Genomic DNA, 19,012 nt, shown 5'->3' on the forward strand with positions numbered 1-19,012 from the left:
TAAGTTGGTAATGCTGTCTCCCTTAAACCAAACATAGTTCTTTGTTTTGTGGCTCTCAGTGATTTTATACTAATACTTCAATATCCCACTCAACCTGTGGCCTCTTCAATATGAATATTCCTTCCAGTGATGAAGATTGCAACTCATTCATATCTGTCCAATTATGTGTTATAACAAACTATTAGTGAGCATTTATTAGGCAACTATTATGTACTAGTCTCTGTAAGAACTCCTTGCACCAGGGCTTCATACCTTTGCTAGACTATGAGCTCTGAAAATCAGGATTGCTTCTTATCTTGGCTTTGCATCCCTTTCATACAGTATTTCTGAAATATTTGTATGCAGTAGGAACTTAATGAATGCATGTCATATTATTTTGTATTTCATTGGTAGTCATACTTATGGCAAGGTGTCTTACATCTTGTTCAGTTCTGTAAAATATGTGTCCAAGGGGATTATCTAGGGGAGAGAAGAAGCCAGCAGCCTTGGTTTGGTTCTTAGCTTGCATCCCTCGATTGATGATGATGTAGACCTGTGGATGATATCAGTATTGACCATGGATCTGATGTGAGTTGGGGAAGGAGGGAATGGGTTAGAGACTTGGAGATATAAGATTGAGATCCTTGTAGGAGGACTAGGTAGTCTAGGAAGTTGTGGCAAATTAGGCTTAAACTCTAAAGATCATCATTTCTATCCTTTGTTTTTGAGTTGTTCATATTTCCCTTAGTTATCACCAAGGGACCTTTGAAAAATATCAACTTCCATCTTGGCGAGGCAAAGGGAAGAAGGAGTTCAGGTATAGAGTCTATATAGACTAGTATCAGTGATAAAATGGCTCAGAAGGGTATTATATATTCAGCTATTATAGACCAGTTGGTAAATCTAGGTTATAATAAAGGATTTAAGCTATTTTCTTTAAACCTGATATCTTTTCTGTCTGGAAATCAGTTTCATCATTTCTCTTTCTTTTCTCCTCCTCCTCCTCCCTCCTCTTCTTCCTTCTTTCTCTCTTCCTCCTCCTCCCCTTCCTCCTTCTTTTACTTTTCAAGGCCTGGGTGCCAGTGGTCACAGGCAGGTCAATTTGGTGCAAGATCCTAATACCAGATCTCACAGGCTTTTTGTTCTTCCTTATTTTTCCTTTCCCCAAAGGTGGCCATCGTAGTGACAGACGGTCGGCCTCAGGATGGTGTGAAGGATGTCTCTGTCAGAGCTAAGCAGAGTGGCATTGAGCTCTTTGCCATTGGGGTGGGTCGAGTGGACAAGCACACCCTGAGGCAGATTGCCAGTGAGCCACTGGAGGAGCATGTGGACTACGTGGAGAGTTACAGTGTCATTGAAAAATTATCCAAGAAGTTCCAGGAGGCCTTCTGTGGTGAGGAGGAGGCATCTGGGTAAAGGGAGTAGCTAAAGAGAGGGGGGAAAGTTGAAGAATAGAGCAGAGGGAGGAGCTGGGTGCAGATAAGAGAAATGATGGGAAGTTCAGGGAATGGGGTAAAGTGAAGGGAGGTTCAGAGAATGGAATGGAGGGAGGAACTGGGAATAGGAAGGAGAGGTTTGGGTAGTATAGGAAGTAGAAGGGTGTAAAAGCAGGAGCAGATAGTAGGGGAGCAAGGGAAATGGGGGAAATGGTGGGGAATAAGAAACAAGAGAAAAGTAGTAAAAGAAGTAGGATACAGATAAGGAGAATGGTGGGAAGCAGAGGAACAGACGGAAGAAATGAATGACAAAGGGGGTATGGAGGGGCAACTAGGTGGCACAGAGGATAGAACACCAGCCCTGCAGTCAGGAGGACCTGAGTTCAAATCTGGCCCCAGGCATTTAATAATTACCTAGCTGTGTGATCTTGGGCAAGTCACTTAACCCCATTGCCTTGCAAAAACCAAAAAAGTGAAAAAAAAGAAAGGAGTATGGAGCAGCAAGAAATGAGAGGAATGGTTGGGGAAATAGGGAGGATGACAAGAGAGGCATGAGTAGAGAAGAGAGAGAAGGCATGGGGGAAGAATAGGAAAGAGAGACAAGGTATGGTATAATAAGGGGAAGGGAACAGGGGTGGGTAGATGGTAGTAGAGAGCAGAAAACAGAGGGAAGGGGCAGAGAGTGATCTAGGAAGGTTTCTATAAAGGCTCTGACCCCTGGAATTGCAGCTCCTCTCCTGATCTATTTTTCCTCCTCTGTGATACAGAGAGGACAACTCCTGCCCTCAATAATCTCATAAAGATACCCAAGAAATTTTTAAAAGGATAAAACCTAAGTATAAGGAAAGAAATTTTCTGTAGAAAAGCCCTCTTGGGCTTTCTTTGAAGTTCTGGGGCAGGGTGGGGGTGGGAGCAAAGGGCTCAGGAGAATTCCATTCCATTCCCTGTGCTCAGAAATTTGTTCAGATCTAGAAGAGAGCCAGGGTTTAGTTTGAATCAAGTTCCTATTCTCATTAAAGTCCATGGTCTAGTGGGAAGATGAGATGCAAATAGAGAACCCCAAAGCACGTCAGACCATGATAAGTGTATTAGATGGGTACCAAGCAAATATTGCATGAGATTTAGGGGGAAATGTCTTACTGGCAGAAGAGATCATGGGAAGTTCCTTGGAGGAGGTAGCATTTAAGGAGGGCTTTGAAGATTGGGTAGGAATTCAAGAGAGGAAGAGGAGGAAGAAGAGCCTTTCAGGCATCCAAAACAGTGTGAACAAAGATCTGGGAATGGGCAAGTGCTGAGCATGGGTGTGGGCCAGAACAAAGTTCAGCTAAGCTGGAATATAGATCATAGTGTGTGTCTGGCGGGGGGATTGTCATAAGAGACAAGATTCATAAATTGGTATTTTAAGCATTGATAAACATATTGAGAGACTTGGGAAAGTTTGATACCAGAGCATGAAGGACTTGAATTTCAGGTGTTGGGAGTTTGAATTTTGCTCAGTGGGTGATTGGGAACCACCAAGGATTTATGAAGAGAGGAATGGGATGACTAGCTGCTGTTTATAGAAGGAAGATTAGTCTCGTAGAGACAGGAAAGAGAGGAAAGAGTAGAAAGAGTGACGTGGAGGGTTTTGTAAAAGGGCAATTCTAATAATTGTGGGAGGCCTTACTAGGGGGTGGCAATGGGAACAGAAAGGAGAATAGATAAATAGAAATGTTACAGAGGAGAATTCAATGGAACTCAAAATGAATGGATCTAAGAGGTGGATAAAAAGGAAGAATCAAAGGCATTTGGGTTGCAAACATGGGAGAATGCGTGAGTGGTGTTGCCAATGAGAGAGAAAGCAAAGTCAAAAAGAGATGAGGAGAAGATAATAAAGACCCAGTTTTTTTCATGTTGAATTTGGTATTGGTGTTTGGTGTTGGGTTGGGTTTGGTTGGTTTTGTAGGTCTGGAGCTCCAAAGAAAAGTCAGGGTTGGAGACATAGCTGAGACTTGAGTGAATGGAAGAGATAGTTGGCAAAGGAGTAAATACAAAGGGAAAAAAGAAGCAAGTTGAAGTCAAGGTTTTAGATAAAATCCACCTTGAGGAAAAGGAAAGAAGAAGAGTTAGCTAGGAGGAGGTTAGAAAGTGTAGGGCAGGTGCTGATCTGCAATGGAAGTTCCTCACTGGGTATTTTCAAGCCTGGGAAAGAAAGAAAGATCTGAAAGACAGGGAAGGAGAGGAAAAGGAAGGAGGGAAAGAGGGAAGAAAGGAAGAAAGAAAAAGGAAGGAAGGAGGAAAAGGACAAATGAAAGAAGTAAGAAGAAGGAAAAGAAAGTAAGAAAGGATGGAAGAAAGAAAAAAGAAAGGAAGGAAAGAGGAAGGAGGGAGGGAAGAAGAGAAGGGGAAAAAAGAAAGAAAAAAGAGAAAAGAAAAGGGACAAAAGAAAGAAAAGAAATGAAGAAGGAAGGAAAGAAAAAGAAAGGCCAAAAGGAAGGAAATGAGGAGAGAAAGAAAAAAGAAAGAAGGAAGGAAGGAGAGGAGGAGAGGGGGGAGAGAAAGGGAAAGGGAAAGGGAAAGGGAAAGAGAGAGAGAGAGAGAGAGAGAGAGAGAGAGAGAGAGAGAGAGAGAGAGAGAGAGAGAGAGAGACAGAGACACACACACACACAGAGAGAGAGAGAGAGAGAGAGAGAGAGAGAGAGAGAGAGAAAAGAAGAGAAAAAGTGACTGACTTATGCTCAACTTCTTCAGAGAAATGGAGGAAAATGAATAGTTAATCTCAGAGTCCATTACCCTTGCCCTCACAGTGACAAAGAACCCACCCTAAGTCACTGTCTTCTTCTCTTGCAGAGGTATCTGATCTGTGTGCAACTGGAGATCACGATTGTCAGCAAATCTGTAACAGCTCCCCAGGCTCCTACACCTGTTCCTGCAGGGATGGCTTCATCCTGAACAGTGATGGAAAAACTTGCAGTGGTCAGTGTCCCTCTACATCCCCATCCCTTGGTACCTGAAGTGGTGAAAGAGGGGGGACTCACTAGTGGAGAGAGACAGAGGAACCTCGGTGGAGACTAGGGGTGGTGTGTCTAAGAGAGGGGGTGTCTATACTGTATTCACATTGTAATCATCTCTAGAGAAAGAGTCTGGTGGTCACCTTGAGAAGGGCACAAATGAATCTCTTCTAGTTGGTCCCAGGATGCAGACAGAGGCTCTGGGGGCTAAGACTCAGGTGATTTCTCTGTGAAGTTCCTCATCTGCAGTGATCTTGTGAATTGCCAACATCTTTCTGTCCCCAGCTGCCCATCCCAAGGAGAGGGACATCTCAGGGTGTTGTTAGCTTCTTTAACCCTCCTCAGACTCTGAACAGGAGAAAAGGGTCTGATAACCAGGCAGGAGCAACTAGATCTTAATCCCTTGCCCTGAAAGAAGCCAGGTAGTGGGTTAGAATATGAATTTTTTGGCAGTTAGACATGGCAGTGGATATAGTTCAAATCATGCCTCAGACCCTAACTAGCCGTAGTGACCCAGTTAAATCCCTTAACTTCTTTTTTTTCATTTTCAGTTTTTTCATCTGTAAAATGGTGATAATAGTATCTCCTATCTCAGAGAGTTGTTGTAACACATGAAAAGACTTGATAAAGTTCTTATTGCTTGATAAAATTGTTATTGCTACTGTGGTTAAGTACCATGAAAAGGCTTCTGGGGCTTTATATTGAGACATGGGAGAAGGGGTGATTCAGAGCTGGCTAGGGTTGGGCTAGGGCTAAGGAGCAGTATTGGGGAACATCAGGCTTATTCAGATTTCCTAAATGGACACAAATTCTGGATACTAATTGCCAGGCTGGACTCGTTGATTCATTGAGCTGGAAGGGTCTTTTGAGACCATCTAATCCAAACACCCCATTGTTAGAGATGAAAGTGATTTGACCTAAAGCCATGTGTCTTTCCCTATAGCAGAAGATTCTGTTAAGAGAACATTAGGCATTAAAAATTGAAGTCAAATAGTCATTCTTTAGTGAGAGGAAAAAAGCTCCTACTGACTAAGATCATTAACCATGGTACCAGAAATCTGTCTGGGTAGGGTCAGGCCGGGGTGGCAGCAAAGCAGTGAATACAGAAAAGTGGGGATTATGGGTAATGCCCTCTCCACCCTCCTCGATTTTCAGTCATTTTTCTCCCATCAGCTCCCTTGTATTCTCCCTGAGTCCTTTTTCATTCACTCAGGGAAATGAGGTGGTGAAGGACTAAATCAATACTCCCCCAGGAATCTGTAATTAGAAAGATGATTGAAGGGGGTCATGCTTAACCCAAAAGGATGAATCTTTAATAATGGTGGAATTTCAGATAGTGCCGCACTTAAGTAGGAGAGATATTTGGGGAGTAGGAAGACCTTGCTACTTTTCACATTGCCATATAGACAACTACCTACTCCAGCAAAGTAGAAAGCTGGTTTTAGGACTAGTTTGGGCTTGACCGTCTCTGTAGCTGAACAATAAAGGTCTCATAGTATCTCTGATATCCTTTCTCTTATTCCACCCCCCCCCCCGCCTTCTCCAGCCTGCAATGGAGCTGGTGGAGGCTCTGCCACTGATCTTGTCTTCCTAATCGATGGGTCCAAGAGTGTTCGCCCTGAGAACTTTGAACTGGTGAAGAAGTTCATCAACCAGATTGTAGACTCATTGGATGTGTCCGACAAGTTGGCACAGGTGGGCCTGGTACAGTACTCTAGTTCAGTCCGGCAGGAATTCCCCCTGGGCAGGTACAAAACCAAGAAGGACATCAAGGCAGCAGTCAAGAAGATGTCTTACATGGAGAAAGGCACTATGACTGGGGCAGCTTTGAAGTACCTCATTGACAATACCTTCACCATCTCCAGTGGGGCACGGCCTGGTGCCCAGAAGGTGGGCATCGTCTTCACTGATGGCCGGTCCCAGGATTACATCAATGATGCAGCCAAGAAAGCCAAGGAACTTGGTAGGACACTACTGCTCTTCTCAGAGGGTTGCTTATCTTTGTCAATCTTAGAAGTTGCTTCATAGGATCATAGACTTAGGGTGGAGAGGGATTTTAGGTCTTCCTAGATTTTAGATAACAGATCCTTTAAATCTAACTCAACTCCCTCATTTCATAGCTGAGAGACCCGGAACCAAGAGTGTTCATATAGTTGTGTAACATCACAGAGGGAGTAAGTTGCAAAATTAAGATTTAAATCCAGGTCTTCTGACTCTAGGCATTACTCTTTTTCCTATATCTTACTCCCTCCCTTCTCTACTCCTCTATCTACCTCCCTTCTTCCTCCCTCCCTCTCAATCCCAATGGATTGAACTTTCCCAGGACCCTAAAGGCCATTGCTCTTATCTAATCTATACATTCAACCCAATTGAATGACATGGAGGTCTGAAATCAGAATTGGGAGTAGGAGGGGCTGTCATGGTGATAGGGGACTGTCAATATTGGTTTCATTCCGGATATGGTATGGGACCTTTGTTAGTCATTCATTCAGAACCACATATGTTTAAAAACCTCCACTGATTAGAAGGCAAATAAACTGAACCTCACTTTTCTGAATATCTCTTCCCTGTACTCAACTTTTAGGAAAAAGAATCAAATGATAAGAAAGTCACAGGGGATCAAGGAGTTTGTCAAGAACAAAAATAAATGAACAAGGCCATTTTCAGGATATGTCCTAGAGACCTAGGACAAAACATGGAAGGAAGTTAGAGTTGAAAGAGATGACCCAATGCTGTACTCTCATTTAATGTTTTAAGGATTAGTATGGGTGTGGTCTAGTCTCTTGGGCTTTTCCATCTTCAGCCCTGGACTAAATGACATCTGATGTTCAAGGTGCTGACATGGCAGTCCCTTTCTTGACCCTGATTCATCAAAGAAGGGACCAGTGATAGAAGGAAAACCTCTTAGGTCACAGCATTTTGAGTTGAAAGGAACTTCAGGTGTCATTTAATAGCAAAAATAATATTTCACATTAAATTAGTGTTTTATATCAATTTTCTTATTTGAGCTCTGCTATAATTCTTTATATCTTGAAGGTTCATTACTATCTCCATATTAAAGGACAGGAAACAGACTAAGGCAGTTGGAATGTCCAAGGTCATATGGCTAACATGTGAGAGCCCTTGGAGGAATAATGATGATGATGTTGATGATGATGACTGGCATGCAGTATGTGTTTTGATAAATTATCTCATTTAAACCTAATGTCATATCATTATCTACCTTTTCAGATAGATTCTACAAGTGTTATTAAGTTTTTTATATAGATATAGGAACTATTACCATAAAAGAAGTTAAATAATTTGCTCATGGTCACATAGCCAGTAATTGTACAAGGTAGGATTTGAACCCAGGTCTTCCTGAATCCAAGATTTCTCCTCTAAGCCATCACTTAATATGCTTTGATTAAAAGAGAGGAAAATGGTCATAGATTGAGACTCAGGAAGGGAATTTTAGTTTCCAGAAAGGAGGAAGCACCAGATGGAAGGTCTATAGAAGTGTTATCACTCTCACTTAGGTAGATGGAGAATGGGTGAAGGAGAGGGAAAATCAGATACCTGATCTCAAATCCACAAATCAGGGACTATTTATGTCTGTTCAGTCTGGTGTTAAGTACTGAGGCATATATGAGCAAAGAACTTGGACCTCATTGAAAAGGCAGGACATGCATAGAGAACAGCAGATATTGGTGATGGCTGACATTTACATAGCTCTATAGAGTAGAGTGTATGTATCAAGTGCAAAATGGTCCACTCTCAATGGAAGTGCTGGGGGTGGAGGGTAGGAATCAGTTAAAAGAGGAGATGGTTGATAAATGGTCTGGTGAAATGATGCATGTAGAATACATTGTAGATGTTAAAGCTCTCTCTAAATGTCATTTGTCACTGCTGCTGTCTTCCTCTAAGTGGAGGGGGATTTGGACTGGAGAAACCTGGGATGGCTTACTGCAGGAGGTGACAACTGTACATTATAGAATGGGTAGAATTTGACTTGGAAAAGTCTTCAGGGAACTTCAGGTTCAGAGTTAGAAGGGAGTTTAGCTAGAAATGGCCATCTAGCCTAATTCCATAACTTTGTAGATGAGGAAAGCAAAGCAAAAAGAGGACTGATCTGAAGTCATCTACATAAGAAGTAGGTGGTAGAGCCAGGATTCCATATTTAAACATCCCAAGCTAAAGCTTGGTCAGGATTTGAGATTTGAACAGGTGCTCTGACTCCCCATTTTCAGTTTGGCTAAGATTTGGGATTTGAAACCAAGTCCTTAGAATCTCAAGGTGGAACTTGTTTTACTGAACTATGAAAGCATTAACCAAAGTCCTGTAGAAGTAGGGACCATGATGGCAAGACGTGAGGATATTTGCCCAATTGGAGAAGAGCTGGGCTATCTCAGTAGATCCAACTTGGCGAGGGCTTTCTTGAAATATTAAACTGAGCAAGGGATCTATTTCAATTTCCTTTTGAGGGGACAGTCAAGGGATTGACTTCCCATCCCCCAGGGGTTGATAGAGAGGGAAATCCTCAATTTACTTAGGAAAATCCTGATTATAGATTCTATTCCTTGATGGAGGAGGGTGAAGGTGTCACCCATTTGTTTAGGAGCTGGTGGTTCATCTCCCAACTCTTTTCCCCTTGCTTCGTTGCAGAATGGGAAATACTGCTTTTGCATCTCCCACCGCAATCCCAAATCCACAAGCAGAATAGACTCTGACCTAGGGAGACAGGGGTCAGGGGTCTGCATCTAGTATTGATTTCCAGATGAACTCTGGCCTATTATCTCACCGTATCTTACCACCAATTATCTCATTGGACTGGAACTGGAAATAATGCCATTTGGGGTTATTTGGGCCTCCTGTGGAATGAATGAACAGTTCTGAAAGGAAAGTGCTCCCTTCTATAAAACATACCCTGAGATCACCTAGAAGTACATCTCAGAAAGACCAGGAGATCAGAGCCAAGAGCATCCTTTCCTGTGTGATGTAACCTGGGAAAGGCACCTCCACCCCCAGCACTTCCATTGAGAGTGGACCATTTTGCACTTGATACATACACTCCATTCTATAGAGCTATGTAAATGCCAGCCATCACCAATATCTGCTATTCTCTATGCATGTCCTGCCTTTTCAGTGAGGTCCAAGTTCTTTGCTCATATATCCCTCAGTACTTAAGACTTGACTGAACAGACATCATTACTCCCTGATTTGTGGATTTGAGATCAGGTATCTGATTTTCCCTCTCCTTCACCACCTCCTTGGTGCCTTCCCTCTTCCTAGCCCCTGCATTGAGATAGTGAGATTATGGAAATCCAGCAAACTTTCAATGATCCCTTTGCTTGGAATGACTCTAATCAATGTCTGTGGATCCAGGTTGCTGTCCTGTACCTCCAGGGATTGCCTCAGGCTCCTCATATTCCTAGGATATTTGGGGTTCCATTTTGCTTAGGGGCAACCCTAAGACAAAATGTGGTATAATAGTATGACTTTAAACTGGGTTTAAAGTTAGGAAATGCTTGGACTTGAATCCTGCCTCTGTTCTTGTTGTATCACCATGGGCAGGTTCTCTCTGAGTCTCAGTTTTCCCATGTGTAGAATGAAGATTATAAGAGCTGCAGGCCCTACTTCATGGGGTTATTGTGAGGATCATAAGATGTAGCATATATAAAGTATGTTGACAACCTAATAGTTTCATTTCAGTAGTCATCGTGACCATCAGCCCATCCTCATCCCCAACATCTTCATCATATTTTCATCAATATCATTCCCTGGAAATGATGTCTTGAGGCCCAAAATTTCATGATCACAGGGGCTGATTAGGTTTCAGAAAAGGTGATTTTTTTGCTGTCACTTTGTCTGGTTAGTTGGCATAATGGATAGAGAATTGGCCTCAAAGCTAGAAAGGTCTTCTTCCTCTGACTCATACTAATGATGTGATCCTGGAAAAGTCACTTTACTTTTTACTGTCTTAGGCAACTCTCTAAAACTATAAATTTCTGAGAAAGTGCTTATTTGCATTGGTAAAGGAAGTTTTCTCACCAGAGGGTTCCCTAAACCAGCAAAATCATAGGCACAGTTTAAAAAAAATCTATCACTTCTATTTATCTGCCCACCCACCTATTCACCCATCCATCCATCCATCCATCCATCCATCCATCCATCCATCCATCCATCCATTCATCCACTATCTAGACATCTGTCTCTTTTTATTTGCTCTTTCTGTTTGGCCTCATTGAAATCACTAAAATTCTTCTACTTGGGGCTTGAGACAGGTGCTGTGGGATGTAAATAATAGTGGAGTTTAATCAAAAGACTATTGCATTGGGAGTTAAGAAACTTGGGTGCCAGGACCAACTTTGCAAGTTATCAGCTGGGATTTGTGTTTCCTTAACTCTTGAACTCTTCATCAGGGATATGGATCAGAGAGAGAGACATAGAGGAAATGACCTCAAATCTCATCACCTTCAAGGAGCCTTTATTCAATTTTTTTTGGTAAGGCAATGAGGTTAAGTGACTTACCTAAGGTCATACAGTTAGGTAATTATTAAGTGTCTGAGGCTGGATTTGAACTCAGGCCCTTCTGACTCCACAGCTGGTGCTCTAACCACTGTGTAACCTAGCTTCCTTGAACCTTCATTCTTTAAAACCACCAGAAGGCTGATGCTTTGCTCTATAATCTTCTTTCCTTTAAAAAAAATTGGGGCAGCTAGGTGGCACCGACCCTGGAGTCAGGAGTACCTGAGTTCAAATCCTGCCCCAGACACTCAATAATCACCTAGCTGTGTAGCCTTGGGCTAGCCACTTAACAGCATTGCCTTACCAAAAAATGAACCTTGGTTCTACTTTAAAAAAGTATTATAAATATCTTCTGTTTCAATATCACAGACATTTCTAGATTTCTGCTCTCCCTCTCCCACCTGCATGAATCTTTGCCTGTAACAGAAAAACAACAAATATGAGCAACAAGATGAACATATCTGGAAATGTATGCAACATTTAGCCCCTATAGTCTCCCACCCCACCAAAAGAAAAGTATTCATTCATTTCATTTATGATTCCACACTTTTTCACTATACATAATCATTCTAGAAAACAAACATTGCTTATGATATTTGCCATATTTTAGTAGCACAGCCCTGTTGCAACTGTTTCCTCCTTGGGAAGAATTCTTAATTTCTCTACACCACCATATATATTATCCCATTGGCTTAGCTCTGTGGATCAGGTCCTCCCACGTATCTTCCCAGTAATTAAGACCATGGGAACCTTCAGTGAAGGGGCATGGTAGCGGGGTCAGGCAAACAGAGCTTTGTTCCTGCCTTCATTAGGCATGACCCCTTTCCTCCTCTTAGGGTTCAAGATGTTTGCTGTGGGTGTTGGCAATGCAGTAGAGGATGAGCTGAGGGAGATCGCTTCAGATCCCGTGGCAGAACATTACTTTTACACTGCTGACTTCAAGACCATTAGCCAGATTGGCAAGAAACTTCAGAAGAAGATTTGTGTGGGTAAGTTGGAGGGATGGGGTAGGTGGTCTAGACATTGGAAAGCCCTTTTAGGAAAGAGGCAGATGGAACCCCTCAGCCCAGGTTATGTCAAATCTGAGGTCTATGCCATATCATTGGAGTGGCAACAGTCCTGAAAGTGGGCAGGGCCAAGACCAAGAATTTATCTAGATAGGAGGAAGGTTGACAGGTACCATCATGGAGTGGGTCATATGAAGACAATGTCCATAACCCAGGAAGTCAGGCAACAGATCTCTGAACCCCAGGTTGGGAGACTGGGGAGCAAAGGGTCTTGGCAGAGAATTGGGCAGCCAGTGGTTGAGGCCTGAGAGTCTGGGAAAGAAGAGAAAAAGGTCATAGGGTCCATATGATCACCTGGTAAGACCACAGGTATGGGTGGGTACAAAGCATTGATTAGTGGGTTGGTTTCTTGTCTAACTCCATACTGCCAAATAAATTTATCTCAGTTAATCTGGATGGATCATCTTGGCAGCCCCTGGTTGTCTACATCACCTATTGAGCTTGATCTGATAAGAAAGAAAGGGTTCTATCTGGGCCAATGACATAGTTCTTGAATTGGAGTTTCCCCTAGGCCTGTCCTGTCACTCACAGGGACTGCATACATCTCTCTGAGCATTCACAGGAATTCCCAGTATCTCCCCTAACATTGAGAATGACTCAGTCTCTCCTTCATCTCTTTCACCTAGCCCTGAGAGACACTGCCTGCATCTCCCTTAATGCCCATGCAGAAACTTGACCCCCTTTCAGTTTTCCCTTAGCAATGACAAGGACTTTGGCATAGCTCCTAATGCTCACAGGGTCTTCAAGCATATCTCTCTGCTGTCTCATCTCTCCTGGTGACTACCAAAGTCTTCCCTATCTTGGTCAAAGGCTCCCAACACTTTCCTCTCTTCTAATCCAGAAATCACCGAGACACTCTTAGCATCCTCCCAAATCTTAGAGAAACTCCTGGGATCTCCCTTGGTCCCTAAGAAGAGGTTCTGTGTGGAACTAAAGGAATCCCAAGAGTTCTTAAGATTTGGGGGTAAGCTGGCTTTTAGCTCCTCCAGCTCTGCTTTGGCTCTCACAGACTCCCAAGATCTGCTATGACCTGCTTTGTTGGTCAGAAGCCTGGCTCTGAACAGGACCTAAGAGGGCAGGGATGGTAGAGACCAGCTGATTCTGAGCTTTATCTCCCTTTTATTTTGAATTGGATCCAGAGGAGGACCCATGTGCCTGTGAGTCCATCGTGAAGTTCCAGACCAAGGTGGAGGAGCTCCTTCAGGCCTTGACACAGAAACATATCCTTCCCTGGTGGAACTGAGTTGGACCTGGAAGAAAGGGTAAGGGTGGGTCCAGATATGGATTATCCTGGTAGTTTGGGCAGAAGGAGTGTGGGCTTGGGGTTGGGGGCTCTGCATCTGAGGACACCAGGCTTCAAATTATTTCATTCCAATTCAATTCAACAAGTATTTATTAAGAACCTACTTCTCCAGGAAACTGTTCCTGATCCCTCTAATTACCTTCCATTAGGCTATTTTATATTTATTTTATATGTCTCAGTCTGAGCATGTGTCTCTGTTTCTCTATCTCTCTATGTCTGTCTATCTATCCATCCATCTGTCTGTCTGTCTGTGTCTCTCTCCCTGTCTCTGGTTTCTTCTGACTCTCTGTTGCTCTCTGTCTCTTCTCTTCTCTTCTCTTCTCTTCTCTTCTCTTCTCTTCTCTTCTCTTCTCTTCTCTTCTCTTCTCTTCTCTTCTCTTCTCTTCTCTTCTCTTCTCTTCTCTTTCTATCTCTCTATCTTTCACTGTCTCTCTTGGTTTCTATCTTTGTCTCTCTCCTCTCTTTTTCTGGCTTCAAAGTCAGGAAAACCCCAGTTCAAATTCTCCCTCTTACATATACTGGTCATGTGACCCATGCTTTATAGAAAATCCTCTGGGACTTCAGGTGGCAGATGAAGTACCCTCTGGCATTGGCAGAGAGAGCTTTTTCCCTAGGGAGCTCCCTCTGATATTTAAGTAACAGATCCAGTCCCCCTCTTTATCTCAATGTACCTGTGTTTCTACTCCTATAAACTATAGGCTCATTGTGAGTGTAGACAATGTCATTCTTTCTTCCAATATCTCAGGAACATAGCCTGAAGCCTGGCCCCAGCTGGTTAATAAATGGTTTGGGCTTAATACATGCACATTGATTAATTGATTGAAGGAGCTAGTCTAGGTAGGATTCAAAACACATAAAAATAGTCCCTGCCCTCAATTGGATTCTATTTCAAAGGCATTTGGATGACAGTGTAGGGGAGATGGGCTTCCTCTTTAGTGTCCCAGTAGGATGGGGGCAAGTTAAACCACCTGAAGATGAATGTTGCAGGGGAGGATTGTCTTTAGGTTGATCTGGTTAGTTGTATGTCCGAAATGCCTGAAAAATGATTCTGAGATCTTACCCCACTTTCTGTGTGATCATAAGTTCTCTGGGTCTCCTTTTCCTGTTTTGTAAAATGGACAGTTCTTCAGTATGGGCAACAGCTAGGGAAGAGACAGGAATAGATACCAATGGACCAAGGGTTGTTTAGATGACCTGGGGAAGCATCAAGGACTGGGGATGAGCATAGACAAGCTAATGGAAAGAGTATATAGAGAGGGGGAAGGGAGGACCTCCTTTCCATTACAAGGGTGCTGTGACTGAATCCTGATTGTTCTTCCTTAATCACACTTACTGGAAGCTGTGACCAAGCGGCTTGCTGCCCTGGAGAACAATGTGATCTAGGATCCTATGAAGATGTCCTGATTGTTCCTCCTGGTTTTTTTCCTTCATATACTGTTACATGCTGGGGAGCCTCCACCTATCCCTGAGAGCAACTTAGTCATCTTCTCCATCCATTTCTCTTTAGCCAACAGTCTAGCCTTACTAACATCCTCCTCTTGGGGGAGAGGATGGGGGCTAGAAGACTGGGATGTTTGGGGCAGGGCTCTTGGGGTTGCATGCCAGCCTAGCCAGCCTTTTCATCTATTGTGCATCTAGAAAGCCCTGGAAAGAGGTGTGAGTGTGTGTGTGTGTGTGTGTGTGTGTGTGTGTGTGTGTGTGTGCATACATCTGTGTATGTCCAAAGAAGTTTTGATTTTCATTTTTATCATCCAAAGTTTAATATATTTCCATATTTTGTGTCAACCTAGACTTGACTATGAATTCTATGAACTCTCTGGTGACCTCTTATTTTCGGTTTATAGAATGATTCTATATAACTTAAATATTAAATGTACACAATGGAAGACTGACTTTCTGACTGAGAAGAAGATGGGACTCACTGAATACATGTAAGAAGGGATTCCTTTGATACTACTCTGCAAAAAAGAGGAAGATATGCCCAGATCTAATGGAGGCTCTTGGACTCCTTGTCAATCCAGAGATTAGGGTGGATCCATAGTGGATATATCCAGGGAATTCAATTCAATTCAGTTTAGTTTCATTGAACAAGCATTTATTAAGTGCTAGGCCTGTGCTGGTCATTATTCATTATTCATCTAAAGACATAAATGAAATACTCCCTCTTCTCAAAGAGCTTAAACCCCACTAGAAGGTCCCCTTGATGGTTGCTGGTCCCTTAAAATGCATTTTCAGTCTTCATTCTAAACAGGATGGGCATCTTGGTGCTCAGGCACCAAATCTGATGGTGTATAAAGAATTATAAAGTTACTCTGATGGTCCTTGATGCCACTAACATGCCCACTCCATCCACAAGAGATGGCTCCTGCCTACCCCATCATCTCTCATACCTACCCCAGCAGGAGAGACAGGGAGGGACAATCCCAATCTCATCTGCCCTTATGCTATATCCTGTACTCTATATAGTCAAGTCAACAAGCAATTATTAAGCACCCTCCATGTACTTCATTCAGTACTTTACAGAAACTGTCCTTCCCCTGCTCCACGTGTAGATGGAGACTCTGGCCCCCTGACCTCTAAATTCTGCCTCCAGGGGACCCTTTCCTACATCTATACCATTCTCCTTTGTTCCCCTTAGGGACCCTGCTTATGATCATGTTTCATGCTTGAGCATATACAAAAGGTTTTTCAGAATATCTCCAACTGTGCAGAAACATCTTGTTCAGGGCAGATCAAGGGCAGCAGAAATCATTAAAGATTCCCAAGCCCCACCTTGTCTCAGTGTCATTGCTGTTACCTGTTTCTTGTCCTCTTTCTAGTCTCTTTGCCATTGTGGAGGTGACCCTGAGTTCTTGAGGGTTGTGCCAGGGGATTGCAAGATCTGATTCTAGAAGATTCTAGTAAATCCCTCATACTGGTCCTGCCCTCTCTTTTGTTTTTATTTACCTATGCACCATTAAAAGTCTTCTGTAAGGTTCTATTAACTGTCAGGGGCTGCTAGGTGGAGTCATAGTGTGCAGAGAGCACTGGACCTGAATCAGGAAGACATCCTGAGTTCACATCTGACCTGAGACACTTACTGTGTGACCCTAGGCAAGTCACTTAACCCTGTTTGCCTCACTTCCCTCATCTGTCAAATGAACTGGAGAAGGAAATGGCAAAAAAATTAAGTATATCTTTGCCCAAAAAACCCCAAATGGGTCACAATTGGATATGATTGAACAGCAGCATATTCTAAGCACTAGTTACAGTTACAAAAGACAATTCCTACCAGAAGTTACAAAAGAAGTTACAAAATACAAAAATCTAAAAAAAATTCAGGCCTCAAAGAGTTTACATTCTATTGGAGGAAATAACATGTAAACTTATAAGCAAATACAAAATAATACAGTTACCCAGTCAACAAACATTTATGAGGTGCTTACTATATTTGCTAGGCATTGTGTAAGTGCTGGGAATACAAAGAAAGGTAAACACCAGTCCCTGTCCTCATGGAGCACATAATTTAATGGGGAAGACAGTATACAAATAGTAATATTCAAACAGGAGCTATAATGGGTTCCTTGGGGAGAAGGTTGTAGCTGTTGGGGTTATATCAAAGTGATTAAATTATTGATTTTTTGAAAAATTTAAATAAGGGAAGTCTTAATATTGGAAAGAAGAGAAGAGGGTCCATCTTATAGACCAGAATCCTTGTCCAATGTTGACATATTTTCCAGTCCCTCTTCTCTAAGAGAACCCCTGGGCTTTTTCCTACTGCTCCTTTCAATAATCCAACATATGTTGTACACTGACTTGAGGGAAGGACCTGTGTTTGAGGCTTGGGAGTAGGGAATCAAAACCAGGGGAGGTTTCTTTTTCCCCATTGGAACCTTTGTTTTTGAGCATTTGGGGGTAAGTAGATGATTCACAATCTAAATTTAAGTAGAGGCTTCCCTTCTCAGAAAAACCTCATCTCCCCATGACAAGGCTGACATACTTCACCTACATGGTTGTTTTCTCCAAATATGAATGAATTCAAAGCAATTTTTCTGTCAAAAATACAATTAAGCACAACAATTTCCTACCATTATTCTGATATGATATACCCTATAACCTCATCCCTCAATTAGGAAGGTTGTTTTGTTCACTGCCTCCACCATAACTGATTGATTTTGGAGCTAGGTTGCTGTCATTCCTGTCCCTGCCAGTGTCCCACCCCAAAGTATGGAGAACATGATAACCCCTACCATTTTTTTCCTCCTATAGAGTCTGGGGAAAGAAACTAGTTAATGTGCTTTGAGCTCTCTGGAGAAAAACATAAGGGGTGTGTAATCACACTCACTAATCACTGGTTTGCTCCTCTGTGGCCCCGGGACATGATGGATGGGTGTGGGCTGGGTGGTGGTAGAACCAGCTGGAGGGTGGGCCCTCTCTTCCCTGGCTAGAACAGGATGCCAGGTGGCCTTGGACTCTCAAGGGATGGAAGTAAAACAGATGGTAGAGGCAGCAGAATCCCAAGATGTAAATATTGAGGGCAGAATGAGGAACAATGCCAGTGGATGGGGGGAGGATGTTGGCAGGAAGCCGAATTATGCTCACAGCAAGGAAAAAGTATCTGACTTTGGGAGCTGAACAAAAGGGAAATGGGCTGCTCTGGAAGGCAGTGAGTTCTCCATCTCCAGAGGTCTTTAAGGAGAAGGTGTCCAGCTCCCCTGAGGAGTTGTGGCGAGATTTCAGACTGAGGCAATGGTTGGACTAGATGCCCTCTGAGGTCTTGTCCTGCCCTGAGACTCTGTGGATCTGTGCTGGCCATGAACATGGCAGTGGAAGAGTGTCCAAGGACTGTAACCTACAAAGACAGGCCTTCTAGTATGGAGATTCTGTGATTGTTTGATATCTTCTCAATCAACAAATAAATGTGGATTAGGTGTCTACTAAGTTGCAGGCACTATGTTAAGAACTAGGGATACAAAAATAGACAAAAACAGTACCTGACCTCAGGGAGTTTACAAACTAATGGGAGAGATAGCATGAAAATATATCCAAAACAAACTATGCAAAATAAATCTGAAATACTTTACATGGAAGGCGCTAACATTAAACTAAAAGGCTTCCTGAAGAAGGTGGGATTTTAGTTGGATTTAAAAAAGTTCAGGGAGGTAGAATGGAAGAGGGAAAGTCTCCCCCCCAAAAACGGGAGATAGCCAAGAGATCAGGGTCACTGGATCACAGAGTCTGTAGAATATGTAAAGTGTAAAAAAAATGGAAAAAAGTTAAGAATGTACCAGAATGTGAAGTGATTTAAAAGCCAAATGAATTTTATATTTGATACTGGAAGCAATAGGGAGCAACTAGAGACTATTATCATCATCATCATCATCATCATCATCATCATCATCATCATCATTAGGCAATGGGTTTAAGTGACTTGCCTAAGGTCACACAGCTAAGTAAATATTAAGTCTCTGAATTTGGATTTGAACTCAAATCCTCCTGACTCCAAGGCTAGTTCTTTATCCACTGTGCCACCTAGCTGCCCCACCAATGGAAATGCTTGAGGAGAGTGACATGACAAGATCTGAGCTTTAGGAAAATCACTTTGGTGACTGAGTGGGAGAGAACTGAGGCAGGCAGACCCACAAGCAGCTGTTACAATAAGCAAGACATAAGGGAATGAGGGCCTGCCCTGGAGTGGTGATCAGAGAAATATTGGAAAGATGATGCAAGGTGAAGTCGACAGACCTTGGC

The 19,012-nt window shown here is 42.8% G+C and overlaps 1 protein-coding gene across 1 annotated transcript in view; it reads left to right on the plus strand.

The window, feature by feature from the left end:
* MATN1 (matrilin 1) overlaps positions 1-13,222 on the plus strand; it is a 34,011-nt gene extending 20,789 nt beyond the window's left edge. The window contains exons 3-8 of the mRNA XM_074216632.1: positions 1,150-1,372; positions 4,245-4,370; positions 5,952-6,368; positions 11,749-11,901; positions 12,821-12,943; positions 13,119-13,222. Coding sequence (XP_074072733.1) covers positions 1,150-1,372; positions 4,245-4,370; positions 5,952-6,368; positions 11,749-11,901; positions 12,821-12,943; positions 13,119-13,222 — 1,146 coding nt within the window. The remainder of the gene's footprint in view (positions 1-1,149; positions 1,373-4,244; positions 4,371-5,951; positions 6,369-11,748; positions 11,902-12,820; positions 12,944-13,118) is intronic.
* The last annotated feature ends 5,790 nt before the right edge of the window (positions 13,223-19,012 follow it).

Source organism: Macrotis lagotis, chromosome 1 (genome assembly GCF_037893015.1).
Source record: "Macrotis lagotis isolate mMagLag1 chromosome 1, bilby.v1.9.chrom.fasta, whole genome shotgun sequence".
In the NCBI taxonomy this organism is placed as follows: Eukaryota; Metazoa; Chordata; class Mammalia; order Peramelemorphia; family Peramelidae; genus Macrotis; species Macrotis lagotis.